The 25,931-nt window shown below is 36.1% G+C and overlaps 3 protein-coding genes and 1 long non-coding RNA gene across 11 annotated transcripts; 2 read left to right on the top strand and 2 right to left on the bottom strand.

Moving 5' to 3' along the window:
- On the top strand, positions 1-1,667 carry LOC113695290 (transcription factor FER-LIKE IRON DEFICIENCY-INDUCED TRANSCRIPTION FACTOR-like). The gene is made up of 4 exons (XM_027214329.2): positions 1-420; positions 890-1,087; positions 1,208-1,381; positions 1,464-1,667. Exons 1-4 carry the CDS (start codon positions 1-3, stop codon positions 1,566-1,568), a joined length of 897 nt encoding a protein of 298 aa, XP_027070130.2. The 3' UTR covers positions 1,569-1,667.
- Positions 1,668-6,708: 5,041 nt separating this feature from the next.
- On the bottom strand, positions 6,709-8,469 carry LOC113707014 (probable aquaporin TIP1-1). The gene is made up of 2 exons (XM_027229172.2): positions 7,950-8,469; positions 6,709-7,355 (listed from the first exon to the last, which is right to left on the bottom strand). Exons 1-2 carry the CDS (start codon positions 8,349-8,351, stop codon positions 6,984-6,986), a joined length of 774 nt encoding a protein of 257 aa, XP_027084973.1. The 5' UTR covers positions 8,352-8,469; the 3' UTR covers positions 6,709-6,983.
- Positions 8,470-13,532: 5,063 nt separating this feature from the next.
- LOC140010797 (uncharacterized) lies at positions 13,533-14,006 on the top strand. The gene is made up of 2 exons (XR_011817944.1): positions 13,533-13,699; positions 13,819-14,006. It is a non-coding gene; the product is annotated as an uncharacterized lncRNA (long non-coding RNA).
- Positions 14,007-14,525: 519 nt separating this feature from the next.
- LOC113706994 (uncharacterized) lies at positions 14,526-23,075 on the bottom strand. Of its 8 annotated transcripts, none has more exons than XM_072058329.1 (7): positions 22,296-23,075; positions 18,111-21,005; positions 17,347-17,400; positions 16,448-16,796; positions 15,114-15,631; positions 14,856-14,969; positions 14,526-14,772 (listed from the first exon to the last, which is right to left on the bottom strand). In XM_072058329.1, exons 1-4 carry the CDS (start codon positions 22,773-22,775, stop codon positions 16,539-16,541), a joined length of 3,687 nt encoding a protein of 1,228 aa, XP_071914430.1. In that variant the 5' UTR covers positions 22,776-23,075; the 3' UTR covers positions 14,526-14,772; positions 14,856-14,969; positions 15,114-15,631; positions 16,448-16,538. The 8 variants fall into 8 exon arrangements, with proteins under 8 accessions (XP_071914430.1, XP_071914423.1, XP_027084937.1 ...); XM_072058322.1 differs by having other exon boundaries at positions 14,856-15,256; positions 15,518-15,631; XM_027229136.2 differs by having other exon boundaries at positions 15,518-15,631.
- Between the last annotated feature and the right edge of the window lie 2,856 nt (positions 23,076-25,931).

Here is a 25,931-nt window from a genome sequence, read left to right as displayed (position 1 = left end):
ATGGGGAATATCAACGATTTTGGGTTCATAGATTTCATGGATGTAACCAATTTTGAGCAGTTCATTGAGCTCGTTAGAGGTGAAACTGCAGAACCAGCTGTTGAATTCTGTGCAGACTTTGATTGTGACCACATTGCTGGTTGCATTGGTGGGGAAAGCCAATTTGTGCAACCCCCGGAAGATCAACTCTTTGATTTCAACATAACAAGCTTGTCTGAGTTTAATTTAGTACCTGAACAGACTAAAGTAGCAGAGGAGGAAAATGATGGGGAGGAGGAATCTTCAGCTACAGCAACTACTCCAACTAACAGGAGTAAGAAGACTGATCGATCAAGAACTTTGGTTTCAGAGAGGAAAAGGAGAGGCCGGATGAAGGAAAAACTCTATGCATTGCGTTCCGTGGTGCCTAATATCACCAAGGTTTGCTATCTCTTTTGTCTGCCAATTACAACTAATTACTTTTCCAACAATAGCTATGATCATGTTTTAGTCGGTTTTTCGTAGTTTGGCATCGACCCCAATTTTTTTATTGACAACCAGAACTAAAGGGCTTGTGAGACCTTGCATAAAAGTGAGTTATAATAACAGAGATTAGCATGACGCGTACATTCTAGCCTAGTAGGCAAGACTGTAAATCACAGGCTCAATTTGCTAAGGTTGGCAGCCATCCGTTTGACTCCTAAACATGAGAAAATTAAAGTAAATTTTGATCGAATGCTGAAATTTCGAAATTGATATATTTAAAGATCGATCTTCCAAGGACTGCTACATGCAAAGTATCAACTAGCACCATAAGTTTACTCGCACAGATGATCACTTCTGAACAGTGAGTGACAATTTGAATTTGTTAGTGTAAGTTGTTCTGTTCACTCACAATTGGAGCATGCAGATGGATAAGGCCTCTATCATTGGGGATGCTGTGCTGTATGTGCAAGAACTGCAAATGCAGGCAAAGAAGCTAAAGGCTGAGATAGCTGGTCTTGAGTCATCTCTCAGCCAGCCTAATAATTATCCAGGGGAATCCTTCCTAAATGCCAAGAAACCAAACTTCACCATCAACCTTCCACTAATCAAGAAGATTTTTCAGGTTCAAATGCTAGATAAATTCTGCTAACTAAAAGCAATCAACTGATGTGATAAAAAAAAAAAAAATTACAGGATGAAAAAATCTGATATATCCTCATTTTTGTTTTCTATTGGACTACAGATGGAAGTTTTTCCAGTGGAGGAAAGAGAATTTTACGTAAGAATGGCATGCAACAAAGGGCAGGGCATAGCAACATTACTTTACAAAGCACTTGAGTCCCTAGCTGGCTTTATAGTTCACAGCTCCAACTTGGCAGCAGCTGCTGAAACTTACATCTTCACATTCACTTTGAACGTAAGTTTTCATTTTGATGAGCTAGCTTCGACTCCTCCTCAACTCTTCTGCAATGAATTCATTTACTTTCGTGTTAAAACAGGTTAACGAATTTGAGGTGGAGATACACTTGCCAAACTTGAAGCTATGGATTGCTAGCGCTTTTCTTAACCAAGGATTCGATTTTGTTACATTGCCATCATCTTAGATCATATTATCAAAACTTGTATTGATCTTCACATCTAATGAACCAGCCAGCAATCCCGTTACTCTTTATTGTTACATCTCGGGCCTCTGGCTATTATTAGTGCTTTGTTTTCTGGTTGAATGGAGGCGGAATGGCCCAAAAGATGTGTTGGAGTCCTCGATGAAATCGAATTGGGTTCCAGGCAATCAAGCCCAACAACCGGTTTTGCGTGTTCTTGATGAAAGGAAGCACTCTGCTTCCCCTTAGTTCACCAAGCAAGATTTGAAACCCTTGGTTTTGCTCAGTGGCTTGGTTGTTGAATGAGGGGACTTGGCTAACGAATTTCAATTTCATGACACAACTCAAAAGATTTACTATTTCTTTTTCCTTTCTCTCTTCGTTTCGTGTACAAATTGATTTGAAAGAAACTCTAAATTTAAACTTTAGTTGGGGCGAATTGAGTAGGCCCAATATGGACCAAGAACCGTTCTCAGCAATTGTTTGTTATCTGTTGAGACGCTATGATCTATGCGTAAAGCATCACGCATGTGGTGTTTGGTGACAAAAGTGATGATTTTTAGTTCCTACAACTAAAGTTAATTTCCTCGCCTCAATATAGCAAAAATTGACATTGAAAAGAAAAAGAAACAACTCCAAAGTGGCTGGCTCTGCTCGTCTAGAAACCTTTGTCAGCTAGGCTATTTTGTCTTTTGAATAAATGTTCATGGCTATAAAATCCAACCTCAGTCCTATTTCTTTAACCAAGTAGCTATTGATAGATTATCATGATTAGGCCTTTAGAATTTTAGGTCCTCACTTAAATTTAATGGATTCAGATCGCTTGATAACAAAAAAAAATTGAACATCTGAATTAATTAAGGGGCACTGAATTTTCTAGGTAAAATTTGCTCGCATCACAAAATTAAGTAATAAACTATTCACTTATCATTGAACAATTCAATAACTTAATAGATTCAGACTTCAGTTTTATCAAATGCACCCTTAGATTCACATCTAGTCAAATTTACAATGCTGCAACAATAAAGATGTTAGCAAAGACAGAGTATCATCAATTCATGGTACCTATACATGCAATTCTCTACTTACCCCCCGGCCCAGCAAAAAAGAAAATAAATCATGGTACCTACCTATGACCTGTCCACATTGTTGCCAGTTGCCACGAACTATATGATCATTTTCTTTTGTATATATATGACAATTATGAGGGGAAGGGAGGGCGGGAGGCCATTCAATTCAAAAGAGAAATGGCAATGAATATAAGGAGGTTTTGGTGAACAGAATTGAAATTCGTCAACAAAGTATCACCGACCATCTCTTGATGATTCTCACAAAATAAATACGACCAGCCATTTCTGTAGAGTCACTTTCACGGAGGACCAAAGCATTTTGGTTTTACACATGACACGAGATCAATGATTTTCCTGGATCCTGTGGTCCACTCCTCATCACTGGTCCCCTACACCTCCACCGCCAGCCCATCCCTGTCCCTAACTAAAGGCGCTATTGGCTGATTCTTAATCACCTCAATAATCACGTGAAACTAGAAGTACAAAGGGTATTCATTTTCACCCCTTCAATTATGGCTCCTATCCTACAAATTTTTTTAACTAGATAATTTTTCTCTTTAGGCTTTTCTTTGAATTTTTTTTTTTTGGCCTTGTTTGCACATATTTTCAATATTTGAAGACCATACTCACTTCAACGCTATTTGTTGAAACTTTTGTAAAAAAATTGTACTGTAATGATTTGATATATATGAGATTAAAAGGCGATTAAAAAATGTGTTCATAAAAAACCTAAAAATTTTGTAGAAAAAAATAGAAAACCAAACAAAACCTATACTCTAAAAGAATGCATGTCGGGTAAGATTTCAAGAAGAACGTTTAGTATGAACTTATATTATAGTGTAGTATACTTATGAAGCAAAATACACTAGGGTTTCTCTTTTTAGGAAAAAAAAATTAAGTGGAAATTAATCATTGAAAAATTCGAGAAGGATTACACTAATCTTTGACCCAAAAACAGTGGATCTGATGGAGTAAGTTGACATGTATTTTGGAATCAGTGGGTCCTAGAATCACATATAGGATTAACAATTAATCTTAGATGCTAGGATCGTTGACTACAAGATTTGTCCCGTTCGTTCACCTCATTTCAGATCACATATACATGCCTTAAAAGATACAATTCTCGAGCTTCATTACCATTTTACCAGTAGGATACAATTTGAGCAAGGTATCTGCGAATAGCATCCCCAGTTGGAGATTTGGAACTCTGAAGTATGGACAGATCTCCAATTCTCCGTATCATAGTCAGACTGAGTTGGATGAGATCCACAGATTATGACTAGAACGATGGCTGCAGTTCAAGAATTAATTGTTCTAGATATCTACTAGTATATCACAAACAAACAGAACTACAATCTTTGTTCTCAGCTGATTTTCAAGACTCGATTTTAGATTTCGGAAGAGAGCGGTGAAATGACCTTCGAAACTACCTAACTTGCATTCACGAAAAAATATATATTAATACAAGCGTGAAAATTACTCTAGTAAAAAGGGTTTTCAAATTATTCATTACATCTTATTGAAAGTGCTGTACTTTTCATTTTGATATGTTTCAAAATGTTTGTCATATTAAGAAAATCGAAGCATTTTTTAGTCTCTCTTTCTAATATAACTATAATTTTACTCATGCCTTAGCACCGTCTTTTTTTTTATTTATTATGAATTTTCAATTTGTCTGTGTAATAGTTAATTCTCTGCTTTGCACTAAGTTAATTCAAAATTAAGGGAAGGGATGATGAATAATTTGAATACTAATCAATGATCTGGTGGTGAAAGGAAATAATTTATGGAATATGTCCTTGTTTGGATTGCTTGTTTCCGTCGAAAAATATTGTCGTTTTCCGTGATCACATTTCCCTATCACCTTTTTCCCTCACATATATCAAATCGCTACAGTAATTTTTCCATGAAAAATGACGGAAAATGCAATCCAAACACAATAAACCGGTTGATTTCAATAATTGTGATTTGTTTTACTATAGTTCTATATGTTATAATTTGATAGAAAGTAGAATCATTAAGAAAAAATTAGTTGATTTTTAAAGCAATATCACTAAGATAAAATTAGTTATTTTTTAAAGTTATTTTAAAATTAGAGATAAATTTGTAAGCATATAATATAAACAAAAAAAGATTCAATATGGGTAAAATCCAAGTGACTCATAATCCGTTAATTCTTTTCAATTAGGTATGTCATGTAGGAGAGAGAAACAATTCTAATTAAAATAGTTACTTTCATATATATATATAGTTGAATTTTCGAAACATAACAAAATAATTAAAACAGAAATTAAGAACAAGCCTAAGCTATTCCATTGAAGCCTTGCCAACCCCGGAGGTCTGCAACTCTGCATTCCTAAATACGTCTCCTTAAGACAGGATGCAAACGACATTTACCAGCGGATGGGTCGAAAAGACGTTTGAATATGCATGGTTTTCTCTTTGATTTAACACCATTGTTCGCCTTTTTATCTTTTGGTGAATTATGCACTTGGCAGTTGCGAAATAAATCATTTGGGTTAAGGTACCAAGGTGATTTCCCTCCTTCCTTCCTTCCTCAGGCCCTTGTGCGAATTGCACATGCTGCTGAAACTGAAAGGTCATGTTTTGAATCTTTTGAAATGGGCTTTGTGGGTGGGGGGGGGGGGGGGGGGGGTCCTTCGCAATCATATCGGAGATAAGAGTTAATTTGGTGGGGCTAGCCATGTATCCTCGAGATGCCTCTTCGGGTCCTGTTGTCTCGCAGCAGCAAGAAAAGTGCCTTTATTGCAAGCTACGTACAGAAACAGACAAGTCATTTAGCACTTAGCAGTAGTGTTTTGTTACTCTATTTACTACTCCTGCGGCCTGCTATGGATATTCTCAGGCAAATTGTTGATCACTACTATTTCAAAAAGGTTTTAAGTAACAACAAGAGCATAAACTAGAAAAGACAAAAGATGCTATTGCAAGCAGAAGGATTTAAGGAACCACCAGCTCAAAGGCTAGGTGGGGTGGAAGTCAAAAGTTACATTAAAGCGTGGTGGGATACAACCTTTGCCTCCCACCAATTCACTACATTAAAAAAAGTGATTCTACTTAAAAAATTCAAACAGGTGCACTCACTACATTAAAAAAAGTGATTCTACTTAAAAAATTCAAAGTGCACCTGTCTGATTCGATGATGGTTCAGTCCCCTTCAAATTATCTTAGATCTCTTTAGGTCTATCGTATCTAAAAAAAATAAAAGCAAAAGGATTTATGGGTAAATGGACTAATGACTAGAAACCAAGTTGAAGGTGTTATGTATCAAGAACCTCTTGCAACTACCAAAATCAAATTTACTTTCAAAAGTGGTCAAAAACTTAAATTGAAACAAAAATTTTGCTAACTTAAATTTACAAAGAGACGTAAAATTAATATTTTAAAAATAAAAAGAAAAAAAAATTATTTGATAAAATGTGACAAACGTTTTATTTTGCAGAATTTTGCCTAAATAAATCCTACTCATGGTGTACTAAAACCACTGCAGCGTACTTAGCCCTGAGCTTAAATTCTTCCATGTAGTCATGTGGCGCTGTTATCCTCGAGCCATTTTGGTCTCCTATCCTGTATTTGATAGTTTCAAGTAACCATCATCATCGGCTCACAACCGTGTGGTACTGATTTAAAGCACACAAGGGAACAACTGAAGCAGGCATGATTCACGAAATTGAAAGTTGGCCCCCCTAACATGTGGCATCCGATAATTACGACAATTGCAGATGAGCTTGAAACTTTTGGCCTAGTCACCTTTCAAGAATAATAAAATACAATTTGCTATTAGTAATATATTGAAAGTGACAATAATATTATGACTTGTGCTTTGAATCATCCTTCAACATTTAAGACTTAAATTAATGGAAGCGAGGACAAACCAATCCATAATTATTATTACTTTCCAAATTGTAAACAACAAAGTATAAAAACATATTTTGGCAATGGGGATGAGAAATCAAATCAAGAAAGAAGAATTGGACGATGATGACTAAAAATACAACCACAAAACTAAGAAGAAAATGATATCGATGATGACTAGAAACAAAACAAAAGAGTACCAAACAATCCATTATTATACGCAGCTAAAACTAGCCGAAACAGAGCATTTGTTCATGAATATAATTAAATGAAGGCCGGAGAAATGCATGGCACAACTGACCAATTGAACCCATTCAAGAGCATAAACGCCACAGGACAGGCTCATGATGATGATGAAGAAGGAAAAAAAAAAACTGAAAATAAAAGAAAAGAGAAAAACTCCCCAACTTCTCAACCCACATAAATTACAGAGCAAAGCAAGGAAAAATAAGCCTTCCTTAATTTTTTTTTCCTAGTAATCTGCGGCGGGCACGGCCTCATGAGAATGGTCGATGAAGAAGATTTCATAGACAGCAGCAGCAATCACAGCTCCAACGATGGGGCCAGCCCAGTAGACCCAGTGGTTAGTCCAGGTCCAGCTGACCACAGCAGGCCCGAATGACACAGCCGGGTTCATGGATGCTCCGTCAAAGGCACCACCCGCCAGAATGTTGGCCGCCACAATCAAACCAATGGCAATGGGTGCAATCGTTCCAACATCACCCTTCTTCGGGTCAATGGCTGTGGCATAGACGGTGTAAACTAGCCCAAACGTCATCACTATTTCCAGAATAAATGCATCCCACACAGATACACCATGCGCCAGAGATAAGGCTGAAGTTTTCTGCCAAATTCAAGATTTTCATTCATCACTATCAATCATGTAGACATGGCACCAAAAAATGGCAGAGAAATCATGATTTTACATCACAAGTACTATTGATCTTACAAAACCAAGAATGAATCTGCAACTTGGATCAACCAAATTCTTGTAGACAATTTGAAATATATTTATGAAATACATTTATTGCCACCTTGGGATTAGAGGATCTGGATTTATAATCCTTCTTAGCCCTCTTTGGAAACCTTTTGGTTGGTTCTAAAAAATGTTTGTTACCTCCTTGAACGTACTATAAAGGGTAAAGATATCTATATATTGAGCTGGTAGTCTAGTAGTTGGATCTTTCACTGTCCAGAACTAAAATTCCAAAAATCTTGTATTCTTTTTTTTTTTTTTTGTCAAAGAATGGATCTACATATTTGATAAAAGAACTTGATCATAGGACAAAAGATGTTGTAAATAAAAAGTCCAAATATTTACTCAGGCTTTACTTGACTACTGTCTACTGGCAGTGAAGTGTTAAGTCAGCTTTTTTATCACTAATGGTTCGTATTTATCGTTATACTTTCGGATCGTCTAGCAAACATGAATACTCACCATGCCTCCAGTGGAGACCTTAAGGAGCAAGCAAGCAATGATTGATCCTACCAACTGGCCGATGATGTAGAGAAGACCCCTGAAGAGGGTGATGTTACCGCCAAGAAAAGCGCCAATAGTCACGGCCGGGTTGACGTGGCCGCCGGAGATGTTAGCCGAGACGGAGACGCCCACGAATAGCCCTAAACCATAAGCCAAGGCGGCGGATATAAGCCCAGCTGGAGTACTTGGAGCACCACCAGTCAACTTGCTATATGCCATGCCGGAACCCTCACCTGCGAAGACAAAGATGAGGGTGCTGATAAGCTCAGCCAAGGCTGCCTTGATTGCACCGGGCTGCCGGATTTCTTCACGGTTTCCGAATGCAATTCGCCGGAATGGCACCCTGATCACTTCAGGCATTTTTTTTTTCCTTTCTTTCTTTCAAGAGTTTAATGAGGTTTTTGGAATACTCGAAAACTCACTGTACTCACTCACTCACGCAGGAGTCAGGACTGAAGACTGAAGTAGGTTCAATGGGTGCGTGAGTGATTTGGCCTGTTTATATTGGAACTTTGCATGGTTTATTAGGAACTGGGTTGACCGGTAACAGGTGAGTGTGGATGGGGCAAATTACAAAAATAGTTCCTTATATTTGTTGAAAAATCACTCACTGTTACTCATATTTAATATCACTGTCCCTTATATCTTTAAGTTGCATCACTGATCCTTTATTGCACTTTGAATCATATATTAGACCTAAGAGTGAAAAACAAAATTTTACTCAGGACATACAAAGTTTGGACTCATATATTAATGAGACTGTCACACTATCTTCTAGAAAAATTGCAAGAATCAAACCATTAGATACTTATGAAGCTCTTCTCAATATTTTAAATGATCAGAAATCTAATTTTTGAAGTCTTAAAAGCTCGTTTGAATTGCATTTGTTGATAGCTTTTGTAGAAAATAACACAGTAACACTTTATTTGAATACGATGTATTTAGAATAAAAAAAAAATAGATGGAAAATGTGTTAAGAATATTTTCAACTAATTCGATATAAAAACAACAATTCGATTAAAACCACGTTTTGTGGTAACCTCTCTCATAAGCTTAAGTTCCCCCGTGTCTCTAGTCGAGTCATTAAATGCAGTAACTATGTTTAGTACCAATGATTTGATAAGCAAAAAGTGAAATAAAACTATATGTGCTTTGCTCTAGTATGAAATTATAGATTAATTATACGGTCATATTATAGATTAAGTACATGGATCTTATTACCAACATTGAGGAAACCATAACGTGCATGAAGACGTGTAGCTGATTTTTTATGATAGAGCAACCACGTTTGTACAAAATCAAAAGGGCAGATAAAGAAAGAAAATAATTAGCAATTAATTAATTGCATCTTACTTCTTAGCCCAAAATGGCAATGTTTAAAAAGTGTGGCATGGGAAAGGCGTTGTAAAAATATCAGGCCCCTTTGTGCAATTTGGTCCTTGTAGATAAATATCAAAGGGTTTAAATCAGAAGTTGTGGGCGAACGGGAACCAGGGACCATCCATTGGCTCCAGTGCCAGCTAGGTTGAAATACAATCCTAATTGATCGAACGTTAAAGATAAGGGACACGTCAGATGCGTTGTGGCTGATGTGACGTGATAATGTATCGGGTTTGGCCCTTTCTAACCACTTTCGGCCGGTGTCAATCATGCTAGAAATGTCTAGAATTTCACAAACCTCTCTTGAGGTTTGACTTAATACCAATTAGCGCCCACATAGTTTTAAAAATCTCTCTTACCTCTCTAATCAGATTGATAAGAAAATAGATCTCTTTCATGGATGATAAATTGATGATATTACCCTGCTGGAACCCCTAACTGATTAATTAAAATTGGCACAAAAGAAAAATGAACTTGGAAAGCAAAAAAAAAGAAAAATCAAGTTAATTGTTAGTAAAACTCGCCATTTATGATAGAATCTTCTTTTTTTCTCTGTAATAATAAAAGGTAAGGAACTTTTGATATAATTATTTCCTAACCTATTAAAAGCATATCAAATGGACATTAGTAGAAAATATAGTTTATTTGAATTCATTTCATTATCTGAAATCTTGATTGTCGTCTTCTCGTTATAACTTATGTCTCTTATTTTGTTGTCCTATTGCCTTCACAGTTTCAAAATTGAAATACTACCCGTTGCAATAACAGTTGTAAAGTTACTTAATAAAATGTTATCTCTCCTCTTATATGAATTTTTTAATCCATAATGGATGATAATGTTACAAAATACGTCAATTATAGGGTGGTGAGATAATTTTAAAAAATATGAAGGTGCTAAATGATATTAAGGCAAACTTCAGGGGAGGTTCGTGAAATTATCCCCAGAAATAGGAAGGGTTTACGATGTAATCGAGGTGAATTTCCCATTAACTTTATACCAGTGTTGTTCGTTGTTGTTTGGCCATGAAATATCTCCTATCAATTATTGCACGATAAAAATTCTTTGATGTCATCATCTTTTAATATGCTACTTTCAGATTGGTTTGGTAGAGCTTGAATGAGAAAATTTTTGCGGTTGAAATTTTTTAATATTGTATAATTGCCTCAAGTAAACTTGCAAGAGACCTTATTCTTATTTTAGAGAATCTTCTCATAATAAACAACGACAAGACTTAGGAGCGGCCTTGTGGATAAACTTGCACGACTTGGCTTACTTATCTTTGCTAATGTTACTTCTTATATAAAATTTCTTGAAACATTCTTATATAAAATATTGAACTTGCTTTGAGCTATTACATTTCTTTTTCTTTCTTTTTTGGACAATAATAATGTTTGGTTTACTAAGATAGAAAAAATTGTTCTTGTAAATTAAGTAATTAGAAAAAATCTTTTTACTAAGCTTGGTTTGGATTGACACTTTTTGGAGAATTTTTTCTATTTTTTATGAATATTTCTTTTATACATTTTTCATTCATATTTTTACCTCACATATATACATATATATATATCATATTCTAAAAAATGTGTTACAGAAAATTTTCTCTAAAAATTCAACCCAAAAACATTTCACAGCATAATATTCTTTCAACTAGCATATTAGAAGAATTTGAATGAACCTTTTAGCAGTCACAATCGATTCACATCAACCTGTTTGGATTGTTATTTTTTGAGTTTTTGTAAAAAAATATACTATAGTTATTTGATATATATGAAGCAAAAAAAATGATTGATAAATATATTCACAGAAAACTTAAATTTTTTTTGAAGAACTAGGAAGACAAAGAGGATTCAACCATCTTAACTACGCCCGCAAACGAATCGAACCAATTGCAAGCAGTTTGAGTTCGAGATCGAGATCGAGTTTGAAAATACTAAATTCGTTAGCTTGCGAGCTGGCTCGACCTCAATTTATATATATATATATATGTATATTTTATTTTAATACTAAAATTACATATATATTGCTAATATTTTATTATTTGTTTAGAAAAATATTATTTTATTTTATTTTTAAAAATAAAAAATTTTATTTTTTAAGCTTTAGCTCGGCTCAAATTCGAGTCCAGCTTGAGCTCAAGCTCGAATTTTGTAAAATTATTTTGAAATTCGATTCGATTAGATCGAAATTCGATTCGACTCAACTCATCTACACTCCTATTCCTAACCGCATGTGAAATAATCCCTAATCATTTTCGTATACCCTTTCCTCCATTATCACTAGAGGGTAGGATTTGAGTAGACCCAAAAAAATATTTAAAAAAATCCTCCGAAAAAAAGGGGGTATTAGATGCTTTCACACTGTAATGACGCGTTTCTTTCATTTTGGCCATGAAATGTAAGGATGAGAAGCCGATTTTCCTAGTTTTCGGCACGGCTTCAAAAAAAGTCTCGACTGTGCATTGAGAGAGGATTTACAGCCCACGAACAATGCGTAAATTGTAGCGCCAAAGATAAAAAGGCTATTACAGTGCATTGATGGTAGAACAAGTCAGACGGGATTAAGGAGGTGTGGTGAGTGGCATATGAACCAGCCATTAGTGCACTTAAGATAGCATTCGACTTCATTTTCAGAAATAATCTATGGAAGGAAGGAAGAAACGTCCAGTTGTTAATGAAGTTTGTGGAATAAATACTTTGAAAGTTCATGTTTTATGTAATGGTAATGGTAATAGAGAATGTATTAATTGCCCTATGGGATGTTAATTAGTAATAGATAAGAATGAGTTGCTAAAACAAGTTAAGATATCTGTTCCTTAAAACTTTAGCTCATAAAAACAAAAAAAAAGATAAAACGATTCTAAGGGTTAAAAAAGAGGTTGAAGAAGATCATAACATAGAGGTTGAAGATTCTCAGGAGAAGCAGCTCAACTAAAAAAAAAAAGAGAGAAGGGAGGAAAATCAAATACTCCACAGCTCCAAGAATATTCCTTTGCATGATAATTGCCTTTTGATGATTGATGCTGACTTGCTATAATTATGCCTTGCAGGGTATGTGGTGCCAAAATATTTTGAAATGAACCTGCATATAAAAAAAAGCTACTAGTATATGATTATGATACATACTAGGCAAGGGGTAGTAAACGACAAGAATTAAAGGCAATAGGTACAAGCATTAGGAGAAAAATAAACCCTTCTCAATAATTTCTTTTTTTTTTTTTTTTTTTGTACACAATTGGAGACAGAAACGTCCCTTTTTGACAGACGGACACCTGTTCATCAAAGGCATATATATAGCTGCTTTTTTTTCTTTTTTTTTTTTGGCCCTTTCCACCAGATATTGATCGTCCCGACATTCTATAAAAGGAAAAGTGCATTTTCACCTAAAAGTCGAAAGCAATCCATTGTTATTAAGTAATGGAAAATTTTCAATTGAGTGGGAACTTCTGTTACTCCCCAACCTTTTGCCCTGATTACAGGGAATACATCCAAACATTTTCATGTGCTTTCCTACTAATCATAAAGCAACAAATGATTTTTTATTTTTTTTTAACGAGTATCTAATGAAAATCAGTTCAGTACATAAAAATTATCAAGTATTAAGAAGGATCATGCCGACATGGAATCAAGAAAATTAAGAAGCATCATCGATGATATCATGACACAGTTAGGGCTGCAAACGAGTCGAGTCAAGTCGAACTTTTGACTAATCTAGTCGAGTCGAGCCTGACTTAACTTTATTAAGTTCGAACTCGAGTTTGAACTCGAGTTTGATTCAAATTCGAAAAAATAAAAATAATTTAATATTTTTTACAAATAATAAAATATTAGAAATATATATGTAATTTTACTATTAAAATAAAAAATATATATATCTACTCGAACTTGCGAGGCGACTTGCGAACTAACGAATTTAATATTTTGAGTTCGAATTCGATTTGACCAGCTAGAGCTTGATCAATATTGAGCTCGAGCCGCTTGTGAACTGTTCAATTCTTTTGCAGCCTAGGTACAGATACATTTTAAAAAAAAAAAATAAACAGTAAGAAAGATAGTAATTAACATTTAATGTTGTACCATCTTCCGAGTCAATTTCTTATTTAATTCGCCTGTAACGTTTCGTGTGGTGGTGGATTAGTAGTACATGCCACTTTCAAGAGACTATATACTTTTTAAATTAGACTAGAAAAAGCTCTTATGGCGGTGGAAGAAAGTTCCATCTACCTCTAAACCTTCTTTTTGTTATTATTATTCTTTTCAAGAATGAAAAGGAGAGGGATATGCATACAGATCAACAACTCCTAATGAAGAACAAAAGTTGTGGATGGGCAGTAAGGACAAACCTAAATTATGCAGGCCTTCTCTAGTCTCTCTTGATAATAATAAATATATGTTTTTTGTATTTGTATCCAATATTGAAATGTGTATATATTTCTTTGTTGGTGTGTAGTTTTCAGGATTTTAGCTGTTTGGATAAAGTTGAGAGAAGTTTGTTTGTTGACCCAGAAAAGGCAGAGCAGGAAGGACGTGGGAGCGTTAGGCATGTGATTGTTGCCATTTGATCCCACAAGTTTTCGTCCATCCATTCATCAATGGCCTCTGATACGCCAAACCCAGCCTGGCTTTCTACGATTGTGTGGACAGATATAAAGATTCTGTCCAGGATTTTGCATCTTAAAAAAAATGCGTTTTTTTTTGGTCTGTTGTTGACCGACTTCACGGTTAAAGTAAAAAAAAAAAGAAAAAAAGAAAGGACATCGGCAAAATTAATCATTCAAACATGTTTCTTGCCTCTCTTAGTCTACTGTAATAAGAACCCACTTAAATTGCTATTTTGAAGAATTTTTGTAGAGAGATATATCATAACGATTTGATATTTATGAGATTAAAAAATGATCGAAAAATATGTTCGTAAAAAACGTAATTTTTTTTTTGCAAACAATTACAATCCAAACAAGGAGACGCTACGACTCGACTCATCTTTGTAGCTGCTTATGGAAGCAAGACTTGTTAAATCGAAGAATTTGGATAATGTCTTCAAATATGTATACTTTTCTTTCGGTTCTCAGCAATGATTTGATGATGCATGCACAGACGTCAGCGAAAAGGATGCAATAATTGTTGGTCACAGCTCAGAAACTGTAGAATGAGAAAATATTGGACGCAATAACTTCCCATGCATTCATTTTGCAAAAGAAAATGAAATACAAATGTGACAGGTAATTGACAAGTAAGCATGAAGCCATCCGCAGAAGGACTAATGAAAACTGCATTTTTCACATCCTTTATTCAAATGTGGCATGCCCAAGTTGCCATCAATATGATTAAGCAGATCCTCTAGGAATGGACCTCTCGGAGAGGGAACTTCTTCAGATGGGATAAGGCAGTTGCCCCCTCCCTGATCCTGTAAAAGTAGGCCTCCAGATGAGTTAAATAATCACATTTATACAACTCTTTCAACTTTTCTAAAGCGCCCGTGAATTCTACCTTTCATTGGAACTTGAGGCTTGAGCAACCGGCTGAATTCATTCTGGCAGAAAATTGTGCTTTGTCATAGCTTGCAATCAGCTGATACATCAGAGCTCAGGCAACACACACCCTCTCCATGTACATAAAAACAAGAGGCAAGAACCAAAAACGTTGGCATAAATGGCAATTAGCAAATAGTTGAAGGAACGTTACCAAGAATATTTTCTAGTAGCATACTGCTAACAAATTGTATTCTGCAGATGCAGGAAGATTAACCTGAACCTTAGTGTAAGCAACTAAAAGTAATTGTTCCATCCAACCAATACTGCTGTTCCTTCTCTTTGACTCCATTCGACTTGTTTTTACTTCGTGTTCCCCCTCACTAAATGCTAAAGAACTCTTGTGCAAACACACTAGAACTTGAAAAGGAATTGAGATTTGAGAAGGCAAATATATAGCACGCATTCCCCAAAAATCAGAAAAAAGATGGCATGACTTAAAACCTTCCCGCCTGACTGATTACTTACACAGACATGCGTAACTAGTTTACTTTCGAAGAAATTGAGTGCCCAAGCCACACAACAGGATAGCTCTAATGTACTAAGAATTAACCCAACATTGTTGGCTTCTCATAGTTTATGATCAGGTTCAAAAAATCAAAAAGGATAAAGGAATTGTACCAAAGGTTTCTGCCACCCGCACAAGTGTCATCTACCATGGGTCCATGAATAGCAGCATGACAATGTGATCTCAACATGATTGAGGTGCACAGGTCAATCCAATTATCTGAAAAACTGCTAAATTAAAGTTACAAACTTGGAATTCCTGGACTTTATTGACCTCCTCTAACTATGTATATCCAACTCCTTTTAAGTGCAGAAAAAAAAAATTTACCCATCAAAATTCTTAACTTGATTCATGTTTCAATCAAGACATAAAAGCAACTAGTAAGAACTCTTGAGTTATTTAAAAGCTATACACGAACACTTGAATAAATTCAAGTACAAAGCTCAATTATCGTAGAATCATTAGCTTTAAAAAAAAGGAATTATGCAGGAGTTAAACTAAAGTGCTGAAGAAAGAAATTTCAAATTTCACCACATCAACTATTATTAAGTCTGGATGGTAAAGTGCAAAGTAACTTAGGGCCATATAATAGACGCTAATCACCTTACTAATATTTCACACTTACATCTCACAATTACTTATTTTAAAACCCATGGATTTCTTTTTTCATGGTATCTTTCCCAAGATTACATGTTCTAGTGTAAGAAACAAGATGCTTTGCGAAAATCAGATACATCAACTACCATTAAATCCATTAAATAGGCACCAGGTTAGATCCATCCACACGCCGCCACTTTTAAGATGCAGAAGGAAGCACTATAGTGCATGACTCATGAGATTCTGTCACCTTCAATAGTCTCATTTGGTCAAGTAGAAATAATTCCACTTGCCAAAACTTTGTAGATACAATAAATTAATAAGTTTGTTTTTGTCAAACACATGGGATAAATTTTGAACTTCACCCTTTTCTTTCTTTCTATCATCTTAACAAAAGTTAATTGTGGACTTCAGCAAAGAGCATATTTGTTATAACAAATCTTTACCAGACAGCAGGTTAGCTGAGCAATCTGCCTCGGAAAGCACAAAGTGAACCATACTATTTTGATCATCACTCCTCAGGTTCACCAAATTTCACTACATGTAAGCTCCTTCAGCAAGATTGCTTCCTTGAGATACAACCTGCAATGTGGTGCCTTTGGTAATCCAGGCAGTCAGTTGCGGTTGATCCTTGAAAGGCGTAAGAGGATGCACTTTTCCATCATCCAACTTTACACCATAAACAAAGGGAAGCCTGAGTGAGAGAAAACTGTCTGGAGGCAAAATTACCCGACAGCCAAGGCCAAATTGCAGCTTTTCTTTGCAATCTGGGACTGTTGAAGGGAGGCATGAATCCTGTGAATTAGCCAAATTATCTTTGATCAATTGAAAACCGTTCCAAATAACATATTGTTGAATACACCAAATTAAGCTGCAACCATATCTATATTATTCAATTCTAATCACTTGAATGATTCGAAGCTAATATATGATAACATACCATCCCGTATTTAAGATAATATGTCATAATGATCCAAGCATGCAATGGAAGCAAGTCCTATTTTTTATAGACCACAAGCTGGTGCAATAAGCAGTCACAGTTGAGTCAATTATCAAACAGTAGTTGTGAATATCTTGCACACCAAACAATTTTACATTTGCAACAGCAACACCTGAATCTATGTTGAGTTGATTACTATGGTCATATAAAGAATACAGTGCCCGATGCCAGCTTGGTGCAACCTTGGATAGCAATAACACTTTAAATAGTTTAAAATTTTAAACGAGTCGTTTTGAACTATAAATAGATAACTCATATTCAAATGTCCCAGGAAACAAATAAAGCAAGTTTGTAATGAAAAATCCTAATAATGATGAAAGCACATTTCCAGCAACTGGTGCATACCTCAAATTGCACAATTGGGCAGGCTGCTAAAATGACTGGAAAGGCAGGCGTGACCTACACATTGAGCAACACAATAATTAAGATGCACAGTCACAATAAAATAATCAACAGCATATCAACAGTATCTGAACTCATAAAAACCACACTGGCAATGTAGATCTCAGGGAATAAAATAATGTAATTAATCTCCTTGGGTGTCCATTCACATGTGATGTAGAAAGTATAAAAGAAGGCTCTCATGGACATGCATGGCAATGCAGTAACTTTTATTTAAACGTGCTTCTAAAAATTCACTTTACCATGGTGGTATAAATCTGAATCTAAGTTACCAAAAGAAGACAAGATAAAGATATGACAAAGTGAGTCAGATAAATGCAAAGAGAAGAATAATATCATTTACAAGCTTGGACTAATTTCGCACTGATGACTATCAATATGCATGACCAACCCCATTTCTAAGTTCTATCTTAGAGATGCTGTTCCTTTATTATCTCCGACTTCATACATGTTATAGCCTAACAAACTTTTCCAGAGATCTAGTTTCATTGCCAAGACAAGTATTATTAGTAATCTTTACTGGCCGCTGGAAGTACAATTAGCCAAGTAATCATCCTGTGAAAACCTTTAAACATGCATTGATGCATCAAAGAATAGAAATTCAATTTTACATGAGGCATATAACTGTTTACTAAGAGAAGATGAATATATTCAGACACTCACAGTCACACTTAATTGTTAAGACGATAAAAAACGTTTTTTCATACCAAAAAGATCCTTTGCAGCTGTGAAATAGTGCTAGCAAATTTAACATTCATTGTATCTTTTTTCTTCCTTGACTCCCTGCAGTGAGGGCAGTTCATGTAAATGGGTAGACTTCTATTCAAGAGGGAGAAAGCAGTTCCACCATCATCAAGATTAACAGACTGAAAACCAGCTGCAAGGTCCATCACTGAAGAAGTACCTTTAGCTTCACTGAGATTTTGTTCTCTTAATATATTGGAAACTTGCATCTGTCCATTTTCATATACACTTTTATTGGTGCTTCTCACTTTTGACTCTTCCAGATTACTTGTCATGCGAAAAGCATTGTTAATAATTCCGTTTGACTGTTTGCGTGCCCTAGCATGACCACCATTCTTACCAGATTTAGAAGAATCTGCCATATTATGATCTGAGTTCTCAATGGATGATGTAACAAGAGATTCTTCAGGCATTGCATAAGGGGAACCAAGGCCTTTGAGATGATCTGGCGTCAATATAAACCGGTGCCCATGGGGACACTCATGCTCGAACCCAACATAAATCGATACATGCTTCAGAGGAATAAATTCTCTCACCTTACCTCCAGTAGCCATGTTCATTGGAACATCATTGCTACCTATCTGTAATGGTGGATCACTATTTGCATCAGCATTAATATTAATTGCAACCCCATTGGTTGCATGATCAATAGTAGCAATATTTGGAAGTTTTTGAGACCCTTGATTATTGGCAATTTCCATGGCCTTTGACAAACCCTTCTCTCTTGTATCATGCTGCTTAATACCCTTCTCAGAACCTGGCAGAGGTTGTTTTCTAGTTTGAAGAGGAGGAAACCCTGAATGTGTTCCAGCTGATCCAGCAACCACCTCAGAAAAAGGTTTTCTCATTGTCGAGTTGGAAACTCCCATCATTTTGTCACTAGCTTTATTGTTTAATAAAGGCTGCCTTTTCGGTACTTCAACTTCACTCTGCACTTCTTGTGCCTGAAAATGAGCATTACCAACCTTCTTTGTGTCTTTACCTGCAAGAGGTTCATCTTTGTCGCTGCCACTTAATTTATTTGAATAAACTTGTAGCTGATTACTCAAAGACAAACCATTGCTCATCTTCTGTTTTCCAAGAACAATTGACCATTTTAAAAGGAATTTCTGAGTTGTACCAAAGCCACTTTGGAGTAGACCTTTTGCAGGGTTATAGTACCTTGCACCACCAACACGTATCAATCTCCAACAAGAAGGTTTAATAGGCCCTTCAACACTACCTTGAGGGATATGTAGTGCAGGAAGAAGCTTGTCACATTCTGGAAAACAATTGAAAGTAATGTTGGCTGTTTCAAAATCAAAAGGATCGGATCGTAGTTGTCTTGAACGACCACATGCACATGCATGAAGGAATACAAATCCACTGGAATGTGGCTTGATCTCGTCGGTTACAAGCAAATCATCAGTTCCAACACTGTGTCTTTTATGCATGCATGGTTTTCCTGTCAAACTAACAGCATCACACAATTGTCTACCAGAACTCCAGATGGATGTGCATTCATCCTTGAGTTTTTTCATGTAAATTTGCACGGCAGGTCCTTTTACCATTGACTTAAAAGCCACCAGAGCCCTCTCCAAGTGGGCTTCATGCCGTGAAGTTGGATAACAGGGTGGCAACTCATTCAGATAAATCTCTTTAGCGATTGGAAGGGATTTTTCACACCACAAAGTAGAAAATTTGGCGCACAGCCCTCTACCACTCTCCAAAATAGATATGGCATTTTCTAAGGAATCAGTAGCTTTTGAGGCATTCCCTTCAACGGCAGGCATAGCAGCATTTTGTTGGTCCGGTTTTCTTTTGCTAAATTCACTTTTGCCAGTATACCCTGGTTTCACGGAAAGGATTCCATGGAGAATTGGTTGACTCAAAGATAGCCAGGTCTCTAAGCTCGGAAGTTCAGGAGTACTAACTGTCTTCCCAGAAGCAGCTGAGGCCGCTGCGGCAGCGGCAGCAACTGCTACCATGCCAACACCAGTAGCTGGGCCACTGCTGGTGCTAGATACCATACCCCCTCTTCCTCGCAGGATATCGGACTGCCTTAAAATGAATTCTTTAACTGAAAGTATGTCCTCCTTGTTTGCACTCTGGCTATTGCTTTCGAGCAAAAGAGAATCTGAAGTTGCCGTCCCATCAATAACATCTTCAACAAGGCGAGTGGCAAACTCAAGAGATTCACCTCTATGGTTTGAGCACAAATCTACAAGTATAACAGCTTTTGATGCATCTAGCAAAAATAAAGGTGCTGCACTTGAAATGCCTCCACTTCTTGTACCAGCATGACCAGTTTCAGAGCTTGAAAGTATTCGGCATTTTTTGATAGAGAAACGAATTTGTGCTTCAAGGGATGACTGTAATTTCTTCCTGAAACCACCTTCAGGTTTATTGACAGGACGAGCCAGTACAACAACTGACCCAGATCCCTTTGTTGGTAAGTTTGGCCTAGCCATATTGTTTGAACTTGATGACTGACTTAACGGGGAACCCTCCACTTGCTCTCCCAAAGCAGAACTAGGATTAGCATCACTAAAATCGTCAAGAAAAATGAAAAGAATAACAGGATAACACTGTCCCGGCAATAAAGAGGAGTGTGAACCTAAGCCAGACATCAATGTCACTGCAGCACCACGATTTAAGATGCTGCGGCTTCTACCAGGAGATGGACTATTTGATGATGCTCCTGACAGGAACATTCTAGAAGAAGATGAAGCATGAGAATTTGGTGTCAATGGTTGCATACTCTGTGATTTGAAATAGGGAGACATAGCATGTTTTGCAGCTTGCAACACTCGAAACTTTTTCAAAATCTGTGTGTCAAAGTGTGATCCTTCTTGGGTTAATATTAGTACATGGCAAACCTGCATTGCTAAATAAACTAGAGTCATTTACTAGTTGTAATTAGAACAGGAGACCATTTTATTCAAAGGGAACTAGTAAATTCAAGAATGGAAATTCAAAAAAAATGGAAATAGGAATATAACAAAATAAAATTCTGTTCAAATTTGTAATTAAACTCTGAAACTATTGGGAATTGCAAAAATTACTCTGAGAAAATAGCTTTGCAGAACTAGAACCATGGTGTTGAAGTAATAGTGTCTCTACTTCAGAAAACTATAAATTCACTTTTCAGAACGTTTCAAAAGAATCTTCTGAAATTAGTAGGTAATCTAAGCCTATAACTTCCTGCAAACTTCTGTTTCAATCTTAATGTAGTCCTCATCAAAATTGTTAAATTCCAAACTCTTCATCTTGCTGTCATAACACAGATGCCCAACATACTCATGCAGACCTCCTTTTAAGCTTTCATGTTTATCTAAGTAGAATACCATCTATAGAAAGGAACCGAATACGACTTCGTATTTAGATATACGTCTATGAAGCAATTAATAACTTAATGTAAAACCTTCTACAGAGTGCAGCCTCCTTCAAGAAACAAAACTATTATCAGGTGAGTTGATATTAAATTACCAAATGAATCTGTTCCTATGAGCATCTTATTGATGTATCACTATACCTCTAGATTCTTACCTTGCATGTGATAGATAGTTCATAATACAGTCTGAAGACAGCTTTCTTGCATGAATATGCAAAATTTCCCAACCGTACAGAGTGGCAGAGATAAAAAATCACCAATTCATAGATGCAACTCAAAAAGTATCCAGAATTCCTACTTATATTTTGGTCAGACAAGTGCAATGATTGCTGTGTACAGACCTGGCTATCAGACAAAAACTTGAAAGGCGGCCAATGGATCTCAAATGCCACCTTCTCATCCATGGGAAACTATAATAGTTATTCTCCATAGATAAAAAAAAAGGCCATTTTAACTATCCAATCCAAACTCATGCCACGCCTTACATTTGCAATGCTGAATTAAACAAAAAAGGCATCAACTTCGAATATTTAACTGAATGTCTATGTTTGCGAATCTGCCTATGAGGTGTAAGCGTTAAACAGATAAACTTCAGTCCCTTTTTTAATCGACGACCTAAACATATTGAGTATTTTAGACAAGAATATTTGAATCTTTATATAAACAACTTCACAATATGAAAAGAGCCTTAGAATCGAAGCTAACAGCACAAATAAGATTCAGAATGTAAATAAAGTTAAATGCTTCATAAACAATAGGGAACGAGAATGCTCACAGAGAACATAAAAAGCAATCCTTGAAGATCACCGAATTCTCGGTCCTCGAATAAAGAGTCAAATCCCAATTGAGACTCCAAATCCGCGTCCATGATCGGACAAGAAATCGAAGAAAACTGCAAATACAAAATCCCTTTTTCCTCTTCAAAATAATAGCTGATGCATCTCAGCTTAAACCACTCCTCAATCTCCTCACTAATCAATTCTTGCTTATTGAAACGAAAGGGGGTGTCAAGATTCCCAGAACCAAACACATTTGCGTCAATAACTCGGTTAATCAGTTGGGTTACATCGCCGTGGCGCCTGCCTGCGAAACCCACTACAACGATGCCGTTTTGCTGAGATGGGGTGGGAGTTGGACTTTGGATGGGTGAAGGATCAGGTGGTGTCGGAGGAGGAGGGGAGGGTGGTGGTGGGTTTGGAGTTGGGGGCCGAATAAGGACTCTCATAGGTTGGGAATTGGGATTTGGTAAATCCATGTGTGGAATTTGAACTTGGAGGTTTTTGTGTCTTTTTCCCTTCCCTTATTTGTTTTCAGTTTTGAGTATAGCTACTTGGGATGTTGTTTTGGAAGTTTGTTGCATTCAGATGATATTCTTACATGGGAAGTAAGATAGCTGCTGCTCTGCTGAAGAAAGAAGATGACCAGAATTAATTTAACGAAAATCAATCTAAAAAGACGGTTGTCTAATGGGGAATGGTGCTGCTGCATACCCCGCCTGCAGGATGGGGAGGAGGAGGACAAGGTGAGACACATTTTTCGATTTTTTAGGCCGTCAAACAGAGGGACTAAAGTTCACATTACTATTTTATTTTACTTTTTTGGGTAATAAAAAATTTTGAGTGAGTTCAACTTCGGTCATCACCACACGATGAAATCAGGACATGCATTCGAGAACCCCTAAAAATATTTCTCCTAGAGTAGTTGTTAATACGAATTAGAAAAATTCTGTTACAACTATTTTTGTACGTTCAATGTACTCCGTAGATAGAGGACTACATAGGGTTTGTTTGGATTGCTTCATATTTCCCCAATTTTATTTACTTACATCATTTTTACAATTTCTAATACACTTTTTTATCTTCCCAATATCTTTTTATCTCACATACATCACATCACAAAAAGTGCTACAGTAAAAATATCCCAAATAACTTATAATCCAAACAGACCCATAGTAAAATATGAAATTGAAAGATTTTGTTGAAATTGTTCGTTTGAAAATTTTTTGAAAAGCTAATCATGGGTTCTTCTCTCCATCGGAACAATAGGGCCGTTTTGCTCATTACTAAACTTGTTGAAAAGATAAAATATAACCAATAACCCACAAAGAAGAAGAATCCTGTAACGGTGTGCAAAAGTAGCTAACCAACTTCTAGGAGAGACATAATTGACTACATTGGTGTCAATAGCTACGCCTCCCACACAATTTAAAGAATCTAAAGGGGCATGAGTCGTATATTTTGCAGAACACCATTCTTGCCAAGATTGTATGTCTTTTTTCAATTTACTCAAATCCAACCCATTTGGACCTCTTATAGATTCTAATAAGGGAGTGTGCAAGTTCAAAAAAAGCAAGGTTTCTCCTCAAAAAATGACTTCTCCAATTTGCGAACTTATTAAATATTTAATTAAAGCAGTAGACCCTTAGGCGGCACATTAGTCTCAAGACATTGGTCTCTAACTAAAAAAAAAGTAAATGTCTAAGCTTGAAAGGCTTTTGGGAGTTCTTACAGATCGTTCATCAATATAACTCTCACATCGATAATTGAATTCGAACAGAACACGATCTTTTATAAGGAAGTGCCTGTCGTTGTCACTCGATTACTCTGTTTTCTTTAGCTACATAGAAAAGGGGTTAGGGAGGAGTGAACAAGGTAAAATAATCTTCCACCTTGTGATTTTTCACATTGAATTGCTTGAGGAGGTGTTTAATTAGTACTTCTTGTTAATATTATGGATTTATGATTTCTATGTACACACTTGTATGACATGGCGACTAATGGATTCCATACTTAAGCCTTTCTATGTATTTATTACCTTTAAGATTATGAGATTATGTGGTATACTTGGTATGATTTTGTAATTGAAGGATGTGGATACTTTCTTGATTTTATTTCACTTTACCAAAAAAAATTTAACACTTGGCTTCCTCTAACTAGTGTCCAGCTGTCCATTAAAAACCAACTAGACATATCTCTTAGCTTCTAAGATTCTATGACAAGTGGTGCTCAAGAGATAGTTAAATAAAAAGAAAAGGTTAGTGGTTAATCTTGTATACAACAGTGGTATATACACTATTGAGTGTGGATGTGAATCACTTGATCTTAATTCGAGCGTAAATTTCAATTGCTGTACATGTGACATACATCTATGTTTACTATCATATATACTGTCGGTGTATATAATATTGATTTAAATACTTAATAATCAATGATTTAATGAGTTAGCACTACCTTTTTTTTTTTTTATTTAAGTTTTACTCTTTTAAACCTAGGATGTGGGGGGAGGGGCAAGAGGTGCAAATTGAGGGTTGATGGCACGTGTATGGAAAATATTTAGGTGGATTTTGTATGTTAGGAGTTGAGATGAGTTGAGTTCACATACTATGGCTTCTGAACCACATGAAATAATTTGAAATCAGGTCAATCCAAACCAAAATAAAATACTTCAATAGGAAGACAAATGTACTAGATTGTAAGTTTTAATTGAAACTCACAATGGTGGAATGCATACAAATGGAGCGCATATGACCAACAACACTACGTTATGCTGCCAACAAATACCTGTTTCTAATCAAGTACAAATTGTACCATGAGTAAATACGTTATGTTGTCAAAAGTTATTTAGCAATTGCACACCGTACAATTGGGCTAATTACTTAGAATATAGGTAAAAAATAGAAAGGTCGGACACTTATTGGTCTGACACAGGCTGGCTGGGTATAAATCTATTGGTGCCGGGCTATGTCAGCTCGGCACTTGACCGAATTTTTTTCAAAAAGCTGGCAGGCTGCCAGGCTTTTGCTTTGACTCGCTGCCTCCAAAAAGTACAAAACAAAGCCTGACTCTTGGACAAAAAAGGAAAAGGCTAGCCCAAACAGAACTGCATTGACAGGTGCCAAACCTGTACAATAATAAATACCTACTCGAGAAAAATACAGATTTTGTATATAGCGGTGAGTAGGGTCGAATCCACAGGGACTGGGGATAATTTGTTTCTTCTAAAGTCCAAAGTATGGGGGGTTTTGGATTAAATGCTAACTAAATAAATTAACTGCAGAAAATAATTAATTAAAAGAAATGATTGGGGAAACTCTAGCCAAGGGTACACATCAGAAATGGTTCATGCACTGATCATTGATGCAGAAATAATTCCAACATTTAGCAATAGATTAGTTATAGTTGTCATGCACGCGATAAACAACCAACCCTTCCTTAATTTCTCGATAGCTAAGGTACGACCGTTAGCTATTTCTCTAATCCAAAAATAACCCTAGGTACGACCGTAGGATTCAATTTCTAGATTGCATTAAGAATTAGAAAGGCCCAAACCTAACTAACAAACACGCTAAGAGGGTTTGTTTAAGTTAGATCGTATGTTTCCCTGACATAAACCCAATTACGCCAGTTGCTAC

This window comes from Coffea arabica, chromosome 1e (genome assembly GCF_036785885.1).
Source record: "Coffea arabica cultivar ET-39 chromosome 1e, Coffea Arabica ET-39 HiFi, whole genome shotgun sequence".
Classification (NCBI taxonomy): domain Eukaryota; kingdom Viridiplantae; phylum Streptophyta; class Magnoliopsida; order Gentianales; family Rubiaceae; genus Coffea; species Coffea arabica.
The sequence above is the reverse complement of the archived record's forward strand: the minus strand, read 5'-3'. Positions and strand labels throughout refer to the sequence as shown.

Excerpts from the sequence above, each read along its gene's own strand:
- LOC113695290 (XM_027214329.2), top strand. The coding sequence starts at position 1 with ATGGGGAATATCAACGATTTTGGGTTCATAGATTTCATGGATGTAACC. Across the intron at positions 1,088-1,207 it reads TAATCAAGAAGATTTTTCAG|ATGGAAGTTTTTCCAGTGGA; the intron begins GTTCAAATGCTA and ends ATTGGACTACAG. Across the intron at positions 1,382-1,463 it reads TCTTCACATTCACTTTGAAC|GTTAACGAATTTGAGGTGGA; the intron begins GTAAGTTTTCAT and ends GTGTTAAAACAG.
- LOC113706994 (XM_072058320.1), bottom strand. The coding sequence starts at position 22,775 with ATGGATTTACCAAATCCCAATTCCCAACCTATGAGAGTCCTTATTCGG. Across the intron at positions 21,006-22,295 it reads GATTGCTTTTTATGTTCTCT|GTTTGCCATGTACTAATATT; the intron begins GTGAGCATTCTC and ends TTAGCAATGCAG. Across the intron at positions 17,401-18,110 it reads AGCTGCAAAGGATCTTTTTG|GTCACGCCTGCCTTTCCAGT; the intron begins GTATGAAAAAAC and ends CTCAATGTGTAG.
- LOC113707014 (XM_027229172.2), bottom strand. The coding sequence starts at position 8,351 with ATGCCTGAAGTGATCAGGGTGCCATTCCGGCGAATTGCATTCGGAAAC. Across the intron at positions 7,356-7,949 it reads AGGTCTCCACTGGAGGCATG|AAAACTTCAGCCTTATCTCT; the intron begins GTGAGTATTCAT and ends TGAATTTGGCAG.